The sequence below is a fragment of the Punica granatum genome, chromosome 5 (assembly GCF_007655135.1).
Source record: "Punica granatum isolate Tunisia-2019 chromosome 5, ASM765513v2, whole genome shotgun sequence".
Lineage (NCBI taxonomy): Eukaryota > Viridiplantae > Streptophyta > Magnoliopsida > Myrtales > Lythraceae > Punica > Punica granatum.
In genome coordinates, this window is record NC_045131.1 from 6,839,051 (window position 1) to 6,853,737 (window position 14,687).

General features: G+C 41.2%; 2 protein-coding genes across 2 annotated transcripts; both read right to left on the reverse strand.

Moving 5' to 3' along the window:
• Nucleotides 1–10,418: 10,418 nt before the first annotated feature.
• Nucleotides 10,419–11,280, reverse strand: LOC116208713 (putative defensin-like protein 184). The gene is made up of 2 exons (XM_031542259.1): nt 11,095–11,280; nt 10,419–10,835 (listed from the first exon to the last, which is right to left on the reverse strand). Exons 1-2 carry the CDS (start codon nt 11,144–11,146, stop codon nt 10,654–10,656), a joined length of 234 nt encoding a protein of 77 aa, XP_031398119.1. The 5' UTR covers nt 11,147–11,280; the 3' UTR covers nt 10,419–10,653.
• An 802-nt stretch (nt 11,281–12,082) lies between these two features.
• On the reverse strand, nt 12,083–14,449 carry LOC116208864. The gene is made up of 2 exons (XM_031542430.1): nt 14,022–14,449; nt 12,083–13,120 (listed from the first exon to the last, which is right to left on the reverse strand). Exons 1-2 carry the CDS (start codon nt 14,357–14,359, stop codon nt 12,466–12,468), a joined length of 993 nt encoding a protein of 330 aa, XP_031398290.1. The 5' UTR covers nt 14,360–14,449; the 3' UTR covers nt 12,083–12,465.
• Between the last annotated feature and the right edge of the window lie 238 nt (nt 14,450–14,687).

Genomic DNA, 14,687 nt, shown 5'->3' on the forward strand with positions numbered 1-14,687 from the left:
ACTGACACTACACCAATTATCAAGCCAGAATAAAGCATCCTTTCCATCCCCAATCACATGAGTGATGAGAGGGAATGCCTAATTTCTCAGTTGTAAGATTCTTCCTCCAAGAATAAGAACAGGAGCTAGGTACCTGCAAAGACCAAAAACTCCTTCCTTTAATGTAATACTAATAAGCCTCCATCCATGCTATGCAAACAGATCCCGCTTTCTTGAAAAGGAGCCAAATGAACCTGAGAATGCATGCTTCGTTCCAAATATTGACATTCTTAACTCCTAACCCTCCTTCTTTCTTTGGAAGACAAACCAAATCCCAATTTGCCTTTGCCCCTTTTGCATCAGAACTATTGCCCTTCCAAAGGAAGCTTTTACACTTTTGCTCAATTAAGGACTTTTTAAGGCAAGATAAAAGCATTACACCAAAAGTTGAGAAGGGAGTGGAGAACAGATTGCACCAATTGAAGCTGACCAGCATAGGAAAGCTTTTTAACTCCCCAGCTATCAATTCTGCTAGTAATCTTCTGGTAGCCTTCCCAGAATCAATGGGACCCCAAGATATCTTACAGGCAGAGAACCAGCCCTGAATCCACTGAGTTGTAGCATAACCCCAATGTGTTCATTGCTAAGACCAGCATAATATAACTCTGTTTTCGAGGGATTTAATCTCAACCCCGACATCTTATAAAAGACGGTGAATATATCAAGGATAGCTTTGATGGAAGTAAGCTCTCCTTTTAAGAAGACGAGCAAGTCGTCCGCAAAGGTCAAATGAGTAAGCCTAATCTTGGAACAATTGGGATGAAAAGCGAGTTTTCCTCAGCTATAGCTTTGTCTAACAATTTGGAGAGCACTTCGATGGCCATAACAAATAAGTAGGGGGAGAGCGGATCTCCCTGTCTAAAACCCATTGAACCAGCAAAATAACCATGCACGGTCCCATTCACAGTAACAGAGTATTTAGGCCATGTAATACATGCTTTAACCCAAGTGATAAATTATGTAAGCACCTGAATAGCTTCTAAGATATTAATATTGAATCTCCAATCAACTGAGTCAAAGGCTTTCATTACATCAGCCACAATAGCACAACAAGGACTGGCTCCAACTCTCTTATAGCACTTCATTCATTCACGTGCTAGCATGATGTTATCTCTTATCCTCCTTCCCTCAACAAACGCACTTTGATTAAACGAGATGAAATCAGATAAGAATGATTTGAGTCTACTGAAGATGATAATGCATTTATACAACACGTTATAGCAAGAGATAGGCCGAAATTCAGTCATTGTTGTGAGATTTGCAATTTCGGGAATAAGACTAATGCAGGTATTGAGTATCTCACCCAATAATTTGCCACTTTGAAAGAAATTGAGGACGGAAGCAATAAAATCCTTGCTTGGAGGCTTTGAAAAATTGAGCAGTATAGCCATCTAGCCCCGGTGCTCTGTCCCCATTCATAGACCATAAGGCTGACTTTATCTCATCTTCAGTGACAGGATTGATAAGATCACGTGCAAAATTCTCCAGAACCTTGTAGTTTAGGAGGGATTGTAAGGTAGAAACGTCTCCTCCATTGACAACTGGATCTGTAGTACCTAGCAGTTTTTGATAAAATCTAACTGCTTCATCAGCAATTAAAGAAGGATCCTCCAACTTCTGTCCCACATCCGTGTAGAGAACCCTTACAGAATTTTTTGCTTTCCTGACTTTTACCATTTTATGGGGAAAAAAAAAACTGTGTTCTGGTCTCCAAGAGCTAGCCATCGAACCCTAGCCTTCTGTTTATAGAAGGCTTCCTCAGCTGCACATAGTTCAGAGTAGTTTTTCTATAGATCTTTCTCAGCGGACAAGGTACCAGAATCCCACCTTCCTTGCAAGATCTCAGACTGAACTTCTTGCAGAAACTCCCGAGTTTTACTAGTTCTTCCTGAAATATCTGAAAAAAATCTCTATTGAGTTTCTTCAGGGATGACTTGAGAGCCCTTAATTTTTTGCACAAAATATACATAGCAGTGCCACTGAATGGTAAGTCCCAACTCTCTTTGACCACCATAGGAAACTTCTCATGACTAATCCAGTAGTTGAAAATTTTAAAAGAGCTTTTGGGGACCACCTTTTGTTGTACTACAATGGTGAAACTTGAGCAATGGTCTGTGACTAATGGGGGAAGGAATTCAATGGTAGCATCCGGAAAAGAACTCACCCAACCTTCATTGACAAGGACTCTATCCAGCTTTTTGCGACAATCCTTCAACCCTCTTATTAGACCAAGTGAAGAGACTACCTAACCATTTGTGGTCTTGCAACTCAGTGTGTTCAAGCAATATCATGAAGTCATCCATGCCTTGAAAGGAGCCTTCTTCAGCATTACTAGCTTCACAAGCATCTTTGATAGTGTTGAAATTACTGGCCACCATCCAAGGGTTGCTCCGCACAAGAACTTTGAGATTTCGTATAGAGTCCCATAGTCTAAGCCTCTCATTAGGGGAGTCAGCTGGATAAACCACAGAGAGCCAATATTTCACAGAAGCTAACTCATACTTCACAGGACAGTGTATGCATTGATCCAGGCTCTCTACAACAGAAAGAGCAATAGTTTCATCATATAGGATCCAAATTCAACCAAGTGGGCCTTGAGAATACTTGTGAACCATTTTCCAATTTTTGAAGAAAACCTCTTGATCTTACCCACATTTTGCTCCTGCACTCTGGTCTCTAGAATGCACACGATATTTACTTTATACTTCTGCACTAGGGACATGACTTCCCTGTGCTTTCGGGACTTATTAAAACCCCTACCATGCGTTTGTTTTCGGAGTTAAAAGTTAAGAATTTGTGATTGTAATTTTGATTGTAGAAGAAGACAAAAATAAATTTGCCCGTTTGTGGGGTCCACCAACCTGTCTCTACCCTTGCCCCCCACCACACCCCAAGCCGTGCAAAGGCCAGTTCTTAGTTTGACTGAACAGGAGAGGCCCCTACCCAACGTTTTTCTACTCTTCAGACACCTCGCTGCCTCCCCCACTTTTTTCCTTCTGTGATCTACATCCTTTAAGCTTTAATCCGCGAATCTGTCGGTTCTACCGCACGATCCCTATCCTCTACGAATGCGTGAAACCGCATAGTCCCCCCTGCAGAATTCGGTCGTCAGTGGAATCAGTGGACAGCCGTCAAATTTTGTCGGGCCCTTACCAGTGGGTGTTACGGTATAAGAGGCGTCTTCGTCCGAAGCCAATTCCATATCGAAGTGAAAAGTACTTTCTTCCACCAATTTCAAGTTACATTCTATGATTTTTCCCAATTTTTATGCCGGGTTGATGATAGTTCTTCGCCCATGCTGTTGGTCGAAGTTGCTGATGATTTTTGGTCGATTTCAGTTTGATTGCTTTCTGTGTACATTTGTGCGGTGGATTTTGTTGTTGCTGTTGGTCAATTTGTCGATTCCGGCTGCTTTGGATTGGAATACTGATCTGTTTTGCTGAAACCTTCCTCATTGCATTTGTTTCGTTCCCCTGGTCACAGGCAGCACACATGCTCGATGAAATGTCTGTGAAGGGCTTAATAGAAATAGCATTACAATGTAATCGTTGCTTTTGCTTTTGTCCTGTGCTGTTCATCAAAAGTAAATGCTTCTCAGATGTCAGATGAACTTTCTGTAGTTTCGCATACTGATCAATAGCATGGCTTGATGAACGGAATGGTTTGACTGATGAGTATCAATTTTTAGCTTTACTGTTCGTTGGCCAAGTAAATGCTTCTTTACAGCATCAACATACGCATATGCACAAGTTAACTTCAAGTAATACTTTTTATTGGTGTTAATGGATCAACAAACATCTGGCATTCGCAAATCCATTGTATCAGTGTGTACATCTTAGTGATTGTGCTGAATTTATTCGATATGTGCTGAATTTAGGTTGGGAAAATACTTGGTTCTGTACGTTGAATTTGGACATATTCTCTGTTGTTTGAACTGAAGATGTTGCCTTGCCTGCATATTTATATGTCTGTTTTTGTGCTGAATTTTCAACAAGTGCACACAAACATTGTTGTTTGTCATATTTTATTGTACGTGGCTTTATAAGTTGTTGTTATAATTGTTTCAAAAACATGGCCCTCAAGGGTGAAGGCGTACTTGAGTGGACTGAAGCGCTGGAGAACGCTTTCATTACCATCTTGCTCGAGAAGTTCACAAGGACGCATACAACATATTGGAAAGCCAGGGACTGGGAACAAATGAATAAGGAGCTGGAAGAGCAATTTCCAGGCACCATTCTCGACGCCAACAAGTTGCGGCAGAAACTACGAAGACTGAGGATCCAATACACGCAGTTCACCGAGCTGATTGCGCACACTGGAATCGACTGGGATGAGACAACCAATACCGTAAAGGCGAATGCTGATGTCCGGGACAAGTTTATTAAGGTATAGTAACACTAACATTTACTTCTGACACTTTTTTCAGTTTGTAATTTTCCACATAAAGTAGTTCATACTTTTATATTTGTTGCGTTTTTTTTAAACATGTAGAAGAACAGCAGCTTAAAGACTTTTCAGAACAAAGGTTGCAAGCATTACACATCATTAAAAGAGTTGTTCAAGTCTAAGACAGCAACAGGTGCATTACGAATTTCATCCACCGACCCACCAAAGAGCCCAGAAACATATGCACGCATGGAAGAGGAGTTCCTAGCAGCAGCGTCAAGCCGTGGGAAAGAACCGATCAATCTTGAAGAGGGATCCGGTGATAGTGATGACCCCGTTCATGAGGTTACCGAACCAGTTGTTACTGGGTCCCGTTGTCGTGTGCGCAAAAGGAGTTCGACCACCGGCTCGCGGTTGCATGAGTGCCTGGAGATGTTGAAGTGCAATCTCAGCAATAGGGACAAGGACAGAAATTGTACCCCTCCTGAAACGAAGAAAAGCAAATCCGTGACGAGCCCCGACAAACCGGCGAAGGGCAGCATCGAGGAGGCGATGGATGTGCTCAATAAGATGCGTCCATCCATGTCCATAAAAGAGTATCTCGTGGATAGTGATCGACTTTCAAGGGAGGAGCACACACGGCGTATGTTCATGTGCCTTCTCGATGATACAAGGTTGCCATGGGTTTATAGCCTGCTTGACCCTTGAACGGCCACGGTCCATCGTCTACTGCGATATATCTTTATAACTAAGAGTTTATTTGTTATGTCATTTACCAAACCTTTGTTTTATATTTGTTGCGTGTGCTATTACTTTGCTTGAACTATGTGTTTGTTTTATGTGACTCTTGTGACATGCAATTACGATGTTTGTGCATTGCACTTGCATTTGTTTTACATTTGAATCCTTCTTCCTTTGACCATATCATTTCAATTCTATGCTTTTGGTAATCTGTCATCTTGTTTGTCGATATAATTCGCTAAGCTAAAGGGAACACACAATGTCAAGACACGAGAATTCACGACAAAATGATAACCAATCAAGAGATGCCCAACTTATGGGGATTTATCTGGCGCTGGAGATTGCAGCGGCCGAAGAAAATGTCCCGCGCAACATTCCTTGTTGAACCTCACGTCTACAAGGCAGATATTACATAGAGGAAGTTCTTGGCAATGACACAAGGTGTTACGAGAATTTCAGGATGAACCCTCACGTATTTCATAACCTGTGCGATACGCTAAGAGCAAACTGTGGAATCAGAAATAGCATGAATGGTATGACCGTCGAGGAGATGGTCGGCATGTTCTTAATGATAGTTGCACATAGTACTCGCTTGGCCGTGGTTGCCGAACGATTTCAGCATTCTAAGGAGACGGTGTTACGAGTCATCAAGGTAATAGCTCATGGAATTCATTCGTTGTCACCAACGTATATAAGACGGAGGAACGTTGATGTGTAGCTGAAAATTCAGAGTAGCCGAAAATGGTACCCATTCTTTCAGGTATGTGTCGTACATGTGATAAATTAAAATACCACTAATTTTTTTTGCTTTATAATGTAATTCTTATTCTTTTCATTATTATTGTAGAATTGCATTGGAGCAATCGATGGGACCCATGTGTCTGCTTGTGTTCCATCATCGGTGAGAGGCGCGTATCGCGATCGAAATAACGAGATTACGCAAAATGTACTCGCCGCTTGTTCGCATAACATGATGTTCACTTATGTCGTCACTGGATGGAAGGGTTCTGCTCATGACTCTCGAATTCTGTCCGATGCCGCTACATTGGAATTATTTCTTGCACCATATGGCGGTAAGTTCTTCATGCTCATATCGTATGTTCCCTTGTCAATCGCGTATGTATTTTCATAAATACATTCCACTACTGTTATATCTTAGATCTACATTTGTGCTTGCAGAACGATATTATGTAGTCGATACGGGATTCCCTAATATTCCCGGTTATCTGGCTCCTTACAAAGGCCAAAGGTATCACCGCAGTGATTATAATGACGACACCCCATTAACGACGAAGAAAGAGTTATTCAATCAGCGTCACGCATCCGTTCGTAATGTTATCGAACGGTGTTTTGAGGTGCTGAAGAACAGATTTACAATACTGCGGACAATGTCAAATTATGGCCCGATTCACCAAGGACAAATTACTCTTGCATGCTTCGTGTTGCACAATTTCATTCGGCTTAATAATTATCACGATAGATTATTCGAAGAGTATGGAAATGCATGGGAATATTACGATGAATTTCGAAATCCTCCTCATCTAACTGGGGATCGGGTTGATGTAGACATGAGAAGCAGGGAAATGGATGCATTACGTAATTGTATTGCAAATGCAATATGGAATGCGGAAATAAGAGGAAACCGATAATATTGGAATGAATGGAAGGTATAGATAATTAATTATAATGGGATTGTATGTTTAATAATATATGGGGCCCACCAGTTTGACTTTTGAAATGTGTGTTTTGTTGTGTAGTGTATTGAGTTAAAGTTAAAATAAAATCTTAAACCACGACTTTGAAAACAAACGGGCTCCTAATGTTCCATACGAGGACTCTAACCATTAGAAAAGGAGCTAGAGGCTAATGCCTGGTTACTCTGACCAGCTTCACTCCCCCCCCCTCCCTCCTTGTTTTTTGGTTGTTTCTGAGTGATGTTCTGCATCATGATAGCACAATTCTGTGCAGCCTTCCTTTGCTTCTTTAGAGAGGTCTTGGTACAGGTATGCTTCATAGAGCTATTATTATCTGCAGCCCTATCTAGCATAGAGAACATATTACTAGTTTCCAACCCATCTTTACCTTTAAGTGAGTTCTTCCCAGGAGATGAGCCATTCCTAGTAACCAAAGACTCAGGCATAGTTATGGCTCTATGAAAACCGGGAGACAGAACGGGACTTGGGGCAGAAGGCATGCTCTCTTCTTCCACTGCCTTATTTCCACATCGGTAACACACACCTGCTTCGTAGGGGAACCATGAGGCGAGATTTTCCCTTCGTTAGAGACAGGCAGATTGGTAACCAAAGACATCTCCTCATTATTTTTCTTCACCTACTTCTGCTTAGGACCAACAACTGTTTTCTTTTTAGCTATTTCGCACCAAGGGTACTCAACATCAATCATCACTATCTCATCTTCCCCAAGCGCAACTTCAATTTGGCTGGGCAACTCAGCGTCTCTCATAATTTCCACACGTATCTTCACAGAATTAGCTTTACCAAAGCCCCCGGAATCTCTTTCTAAACAAAGAGGCTTTCCTACCCAGCTATCAATGTAACTCAAGCCTAAAGGGGACATGAGCTCCAATGGCACCTTCAGGAGTTTAACCCAGATAGGCATACCCCGCTTGTCAAGCGAGATAGCTTGAATCCCCTTCTCCCAAGGACGAAGAATCAGCGGACAATGCTGAATATGCCAAGGACCAGAATGTAGAACCCAATCTTTGACCTCGGATGAGATAAAATTGAACAGAATCAGCCCATTATCCATTTCCATGGTACTAACAGGTCCCTTCCGATCCAAAGAAAGTTAGCTGTTGAGTGAATTTTACCAAATTTGACCTTCTTGCCTATTAATTGTCCGACAAGAGCGTTCTTCCAAGGAGCTTGGTCCTCATCGATGACCGATTTAGGCAGTAGTACTACTCGTCGGCCATTTAGCATAACAGGCTCGTAGAATTCAAGTGGTGGCTTCTCCGGAACTCCAAACAGCTTCTGGCTGCACGATCTGCTGTCGTCATTTCCACTCGGAATCGCCGAACTGAGCTTCATCTCACTCATAATCGTCCCCACAGAGTTCAGTGCAACAACTCAAAGATCCATCTAATCAATCTGGAGCAAGCAAAGATCAAATCGAATTGATCGTGCCAGCACAAACTGAACGAATCGAGCTCAAGAAATGATCAAATCTGACCGCGGATGATGAACGCAAGCAGAAGTGAGTTTGCCCGCCTAATTCAGTTAGAGAGAAGTTTCTCTCTCTAAGGAGCGAGAGAGAGAGAGAGAGAGGAAACTATCCACCTAAATATTATTACCTCGTAAGTAAATTATATGAAGTGGTACGAAATATTCGAAGAGAATTATTTTGTCTTTCTGTGACTTGTCGGTGACATGCTATTGCAAGTAAAAAACACTACGTGGCAATAAATAATAATAAATTGAAATTGAAGGTATGGAGCATTTTATTTTTACTGATTGCACCTTAGGATTTTGTATGTTCAAGAGAAGGTGTTACGAGTTTTTTCCTATCATTTCTCTTTTAAATAGAAGTATTGGAGGGAGACCCTCTATCACGGGGCAAGACCGCCCGGAGGCGGTCCTGAGGCCGTTAGATGTAGCTCGTTTAAAAGTGGGGACATCTTTGATCCAATGCCTAAGCTTTAGATGGTCGGCCGTAGTATTTTCTGCTCTGATTGGGAATGGGACCCCGATAGGGTTCTATCGATAAATTCTATGGGTAAATTGCACTGATGATCCAAAAAATTTTACAAATATTTCAATATGGTATAAAAAGTTTTTTTTTACTTAATGGTACAAAATGTTTCAAAGTTGTTTCAGTATTGTACAAACCGTCATTTCGCCATTAACGCCATCAAATCGACGTTGATGGTGCAAAACCAGTTTTTGTGAGACGTTATATGACGGTACAAAATATTTTGAAGTTGTAACTTAATAATACAAAATATTTTACGTAAGTTACATGATGGTGCAAAATTTACAGATCTTGTCAATGACGGTTTGATGGCGTCAATATCGAGATGACGGTTTATACTATATTGAAACAATTTCGAAATATTTTATATCATTAAGTAGCAAAAAAAAATTTTATACCATATTTGTAAAATTTTTTGGATTACCAGTGCAATTTACCTTAAATTTTAATATCATGACTTTTAACTGCTTTCACGTCATCCGTGTGGGCCCTATCTGGTGACGTGGCATGCATGAGCTTTGTCTTGGAGCCTACTCATGATGACAGAGGGTAGAATTAGCTCACAAGTCCACCCTAAGTCCACTCTAAGTCCACTCTAAGTCTTATTTAAGTTTTTTTTCCCCCTCTTTCTATGTTAAAATCGTTCTTACTAATAAATTAAAAAATCTTCTATTACCCTTTTGCATCAAATATGCGAGAAAACTGAAAAATCAAGGAAGTTCCACGACCAAGCATTTTGAGACCAATAGAACCAAGCTGAAGCAAAGACAAACTAAAATGTAATGATATAGAATCGATTTAGGTGATTCGATACTTAACATGTATTTAATTTAACTTAATTATAAGTGCTAAAAATTTAAGGCTTTTTTATTCACTTTTAACTCACAATTATATATATATTTTTTGAAAAAGTACGATTTTATATTATATTATTTTAGAACATAAAAAAAAAGAAGTACGATTGCAAAGGAGATGGGGCGTGCTTGCTTGTCGCCGGCCACCATTGCTAGGTGAGCTGCCGCTGGCAGTGAGCTACCACTCTTTCCCATCCTCTCTCTTCAACGCGAAAAGAGAGAAACGTGAGAGATCTTCGCAACAGTGCCGACCTCACTTCCGACAATGGTGGGCGACCGACGAGCCACCATGGTAGCACTCTCACACCCCTAGTTCTGTCGCTGCTAAGATCTTCTTCTCTCTCGATTAGGAGAAGATGGGATATATTTGTGATTTCGAAAAAGATGGGAACCGATGTAAATATCTAAAAGTGCTTATTTTGGTTGAGCGAATCATCAAAAAAAATAAATAGGTTCCCATAACTACGATAAATAGATCTTATTTGTGAGATTTGTATTATTAAACATCTTCAGTTTAATAAGTGCTAAAAATTTAATTTATCAAACACCACCTTGGTTTAGTTTACAATTGGGAGTCTTATTCCTTAGTAGCATTGAAGCATAATCAACTTGAAATGGAATTAATCGGGTTCGTTGGGTTTTCGAATATCATGTGTGCACAGCAGGAAAGAAAAAAACAGAAAGAAGAGAGAGAAGTTCTTCACACAGCTTTTCTCACATGATATTGACATTATTTTACATTACAATCTATGGAACAGACCGATAACCATAAACCGTTTAGCAGAAAGACTGATGACTAGAAACTTTGCAGAACCAAAATTTTAAGACTCCCCCGACCAAACCTCCTGTACACATATACTACCTTCTTATGATATATCTATATAGTGTTGTATATCACTCACATGTTTGTTTCCACTGATCATTAGCAGTGATATGCGCAGAAGCACTGCTTTGGAACTGGAGGAGCGGTGTACAGATCGCAAGCGCCCCGCCCAGCGAACCGGTTCTGGCAGTCTTCTCGGCACCGGTCGTATCCTCGGCAGTTCCACACTTTGTGGCAGTCTTTCGCTTCAGCAAAACGAACCCTTTTCCGGTCATCATGACCTGTCGACAAAAATACAATTATTTGCCGAGCATAGTCAGGTAAAGTGTCAGCACCGAATCTCTGCTGAATGCATGAATCATCTTGTAAGCAGGCTTCTGTTAGTATTAGAATTTGGAGGCTTCTGTTAGTATTAAGAAAAAGTGATGCTGACTTTCATATGTTTGAGCGAAGAGAAACCCCGAGGGCAGGTTATTACATATGCAGACAGTATCAGATACACTTGCAGTTTAGGAAAATAGAAAACGTAGTTTGAATTACCAGAGAAGATGAGCAGGACGAGGAGGAAGCCGAAGGTAATGAATCTAGCCATCTCTTGCAAGTTTTTGAGTCTCGCAATCGGTGAAGCTGCTTATATAGGGCCATGGAAGGAAGAAGACATAGGGCTATCTATCGCTGTGGCAAAGATCGTCTCAGTTCCTGCTCAGACCAGAAAGCATCTGTAGTGGGTTGTGACACAACTTTAGATGTGGAAATTAAGGTTGCTTTCAGATGATCTCTCTAATATTTAATCACAGTTCTTATCCTGAAGATAGTAGTGGATGAATAATTTAGTCATGAAATTAAAGCCATGCTGCATAAATTCCAAGCACTGTATTATTATTAAGGGTTAATTACACTAGTGATCCAAAAAATTTTTAATAATGTATCAGGTTTGTTCAAAAAGTTTTTTTTGCTATTTAATGATACAAAATGTTTCAAAGTAACATGATAGTACAAACCGTTATCTCGCCATTGACGTTGTCAAGTCGTCCTTTATAAGACTGTAAATTTTACACCATCGTGTAATTTATGTAAAACATTTTGTACTATTAAGTTATAATTTCAAAATATTTTGCGTCATCATGTAACGTTTCACAAAAACCGATTTTGCACAATCAGCGTCGGCTTGACGGCGTTAATGACAAGATGACAGTTTGTACTATCATGTTACAACTTTGAAACATTTTGTACCATCAAATAGCAAAAAAAACTTTTGAACCAACCCGGTACATTATTAAAACTTTTTGTACCACTAGTATAATTTACTCTCTTATTAAACAAGAGTGGGACAGGTTAAGAATTCCTTTATTTACTGCCTCCATTAAGATGACTCAGAGAATTTGCTCATTTATCCAACTAAAGTCCAACGGAATCTCCGCAGAAAATTATTTGTAGTGGATCGTCATCTCACAGTCGTAAGCAACAGATGCCGATCTTAGCAAAGAAGCAAATCCAGTTGACAAGCACAATGGAAGCTTCCACGGGATAAATGTCATGGAAATGAACTCAATATCAAATAGCAGGAATATTCAGAATCATAGGCACAGGGTAGATTTGCATTCGGCACAGAGTGTATCACTGCAGCGGTTTATCTCGATAATTTCCTGGCTTGGAATATCAAGAACACGAGTTACAAAAGAATTTCGAACAATAAGGTAAATGTACAGTCCGGATCAAGTGAAAACTGAAGGTTGATCATCCTCTTCCTCTTCCACTTCTGTAAGTTATCAGCAGAGAATAACGCAGCTCTCCTGGAATGTGCAAACTGAGTGTCAGAAGCAGCATCGCAAGACAACATAGGCTGCTCGAGGATTCTTTTTGTTCCTCTGTTACAAAATCCCAAAACAGGGCAATCTAGTCTGCCGCATCCTAAGCCTTGGACCGTCTGAACTCGAACCAAATCTCATAGTGGTTAAAGAGCAGGCTATCATGTGTGTGCTTTCCCACATACTCGAGCCCTAGACTGGCAAGCCTCCTTGTGCACTCCTCGCCTCCTAATCTAGAGCAGAACTTCACATTATGTGAGATGAAGATGCGCCCCTCGTAAGGCTTCAATTTACTTGCCAATCTCTCAAGTCCGACCCAGACGAGCTTGTCGGGCATGTGCAAGAACACAGCACTAGCATAAATCAAATCATAAACCACCTTGGAGCCGAACTTCATGAAGTCCATATCTTCTCCTCGGACAATTAAGGGACGCTTATGCAGTAAGCCTTGGGAGGGAAGTTCGTATCTTAAGGCTGCCATTAAGGAGAGCTCGTCCCTCTCGAGGCAGTGGAAGTGGGAAGGCTCCAAGTAGCGAATAAAGTGTACGCCTACTCTGAGTGTTCCACATCCAATTTCAAGAACACGCGATTCGGGTTTGAGGTGGGAGGCCTCTGCGAGAAACTCAAACACATCTCGACCACCTGCCCAGGGCTCACCATAATTGCTGTGGTGCTCTTCCACGAGAAGCTCACCAGGGCACGGCAGGGCTGTATGGTTGCTAGCTTCTGGCTCTTCATAGTGTGATATTCCTTTGAAGCTGAAAAACATCAGAGCAACTGGTTCACACATCCTTTCTTTTACAAGTTGCATGATGAACATCGAGAGGTGCAGTTTCTTATCACATACAGTCAATGAAGAGAATCACTCCAGTCATGCAGAAACCAAATTGCAATGAAGAATGCAGATCCAATTCTCCACATGATCGGTATGTAAACACAAGCACATTTATTGGCTGATTAGGGAGCTATGCCAACAAGTTGCCATGTTTGTTCTGTAAAAGATAAGCAGCTTTGGCTCAACAAGGTTTTCAACAACCGACTGATAAATTTGAGAAACCTGCTGTTGCTTGGTCTAATAAGTGTACGAATAGTGATTGGAAATTTAGGCACGAAAAAGAGAACTAAATCCAACCAGTCTGATATTTATTCCTTTGACCACCTAGACAACGCAGTTTAGCACATCCAATCTTTCCAATTTATACGTGCAGATATCTGTGTGTTAATCACGGAATGTCATCCTAACTTCAACGAAACACGAGAAACTACTTGCTGCGGATGTTCCGATCTTCCTGATCTAGAATAATGGTGTGCCTCTTTAATGCTTTTTCCCAGTCTGTCTAATCATTTCTATTCGGAATCTCAATGTCCAATTTCCATCTAATCGCCAGCTATCCATTAAGTTCTGCTGTGCCCATCAACCCAACATGACAAAGCCTATGTTCGATGAACATTTTCACTTTTCTTAGCCAAAAGCTCGAACTTTTTCGGAGAAATTACATCAAACACCGATAAATCTAGCTCATTTAGGATTTCAATCCTCGATCACAGTACACTACTACCAGGTGAAGCTGCCCGGTAAGCTAAGCAGACACAAACCACGGGAGCAAGCCCAAGAACATGGTATAACTAAGGAAAGGGTGGGAGAGAGAGGAAGCTTACTTTCTGAGATCTTCGAGCTGCTGAGCCCTGGTGCGAGGATTAATCCCCTTCCTCAGCACATTCTCCGCCATATGCAGCCCGTTCACTCGGATCTGGTCCTTGACCCACTCTATGTCCTCGACCGAGGTTCTCACTCTCTCCACCGATACCCCGCTGCCGCTTGCTGAGTCGCAGAGGCCGCCGCAGGAAGGGGGGGAGGAGGAGCGTGCGACAGCAGAAGGGGCGGGGCAATTGCAGGACGAGAGGGAGAAGAAGAGGAAGAAGAGGAAGATGGCCGCTCCGAGTAGGGAAAGCACCAGAGTAGGTACCGTAATGACTACACCCCTCGGAGACGCCATGGAGGCGACGGTCGGGAGAGCTCAGATCTATGGCGGGGCTGTGGAGTGTGTGTGGTCAGCTCGAGCGCTTGAGCAGTCGGAGGAGACAACCGACACGACGTCGCTTCAAAGGTGACGAATATTTTTTATTATCCAATTACCAGTGTGATTAATAGATTTATTATCTCATATTTTTTTGTTCGAAAAACTATTTTTTTTAGGGTCTTTAAATGAATGTTTAATTTAATAATTGCTTCGAATTTAATGTTTTAATTTAATTTCAGGTAAAAATATGTATATTCTAAAAGTATGATTTTGTATGTACGGTTGCTAAGTGAAAATATAACCA

Coding starts and splice junctions, on each gene's coding strand:
- LOC116208713 (XM_031542259.1), bottom strand. CDS start 11,146: ATGGCTAGATTCATTACCTTCGGCTTCCTCCTCGTCCTGCTCATCTTC. Junction 10,836..11,094: donor CGTCCTGCTCATCTTCTCTG/GTAATTCAAACT, acceptor TTTTGTCGACAG/GTCATGATGACCGGAAAAGG.
- LOC116208864 (XM_031542430.1), bottom strand. CDS start 14,359: ATGGCGTCTCCGAGGGGTGTAGTCATTACGGTACCTACTCTGGTGCTT. Junction 13,121..14,021: donor CAGCTCGAAGATCTCAGAAA/GTAAGCTTCCTC, acceptor GATGTTTTTCAG/CTTCAAAGGAATATCACACT.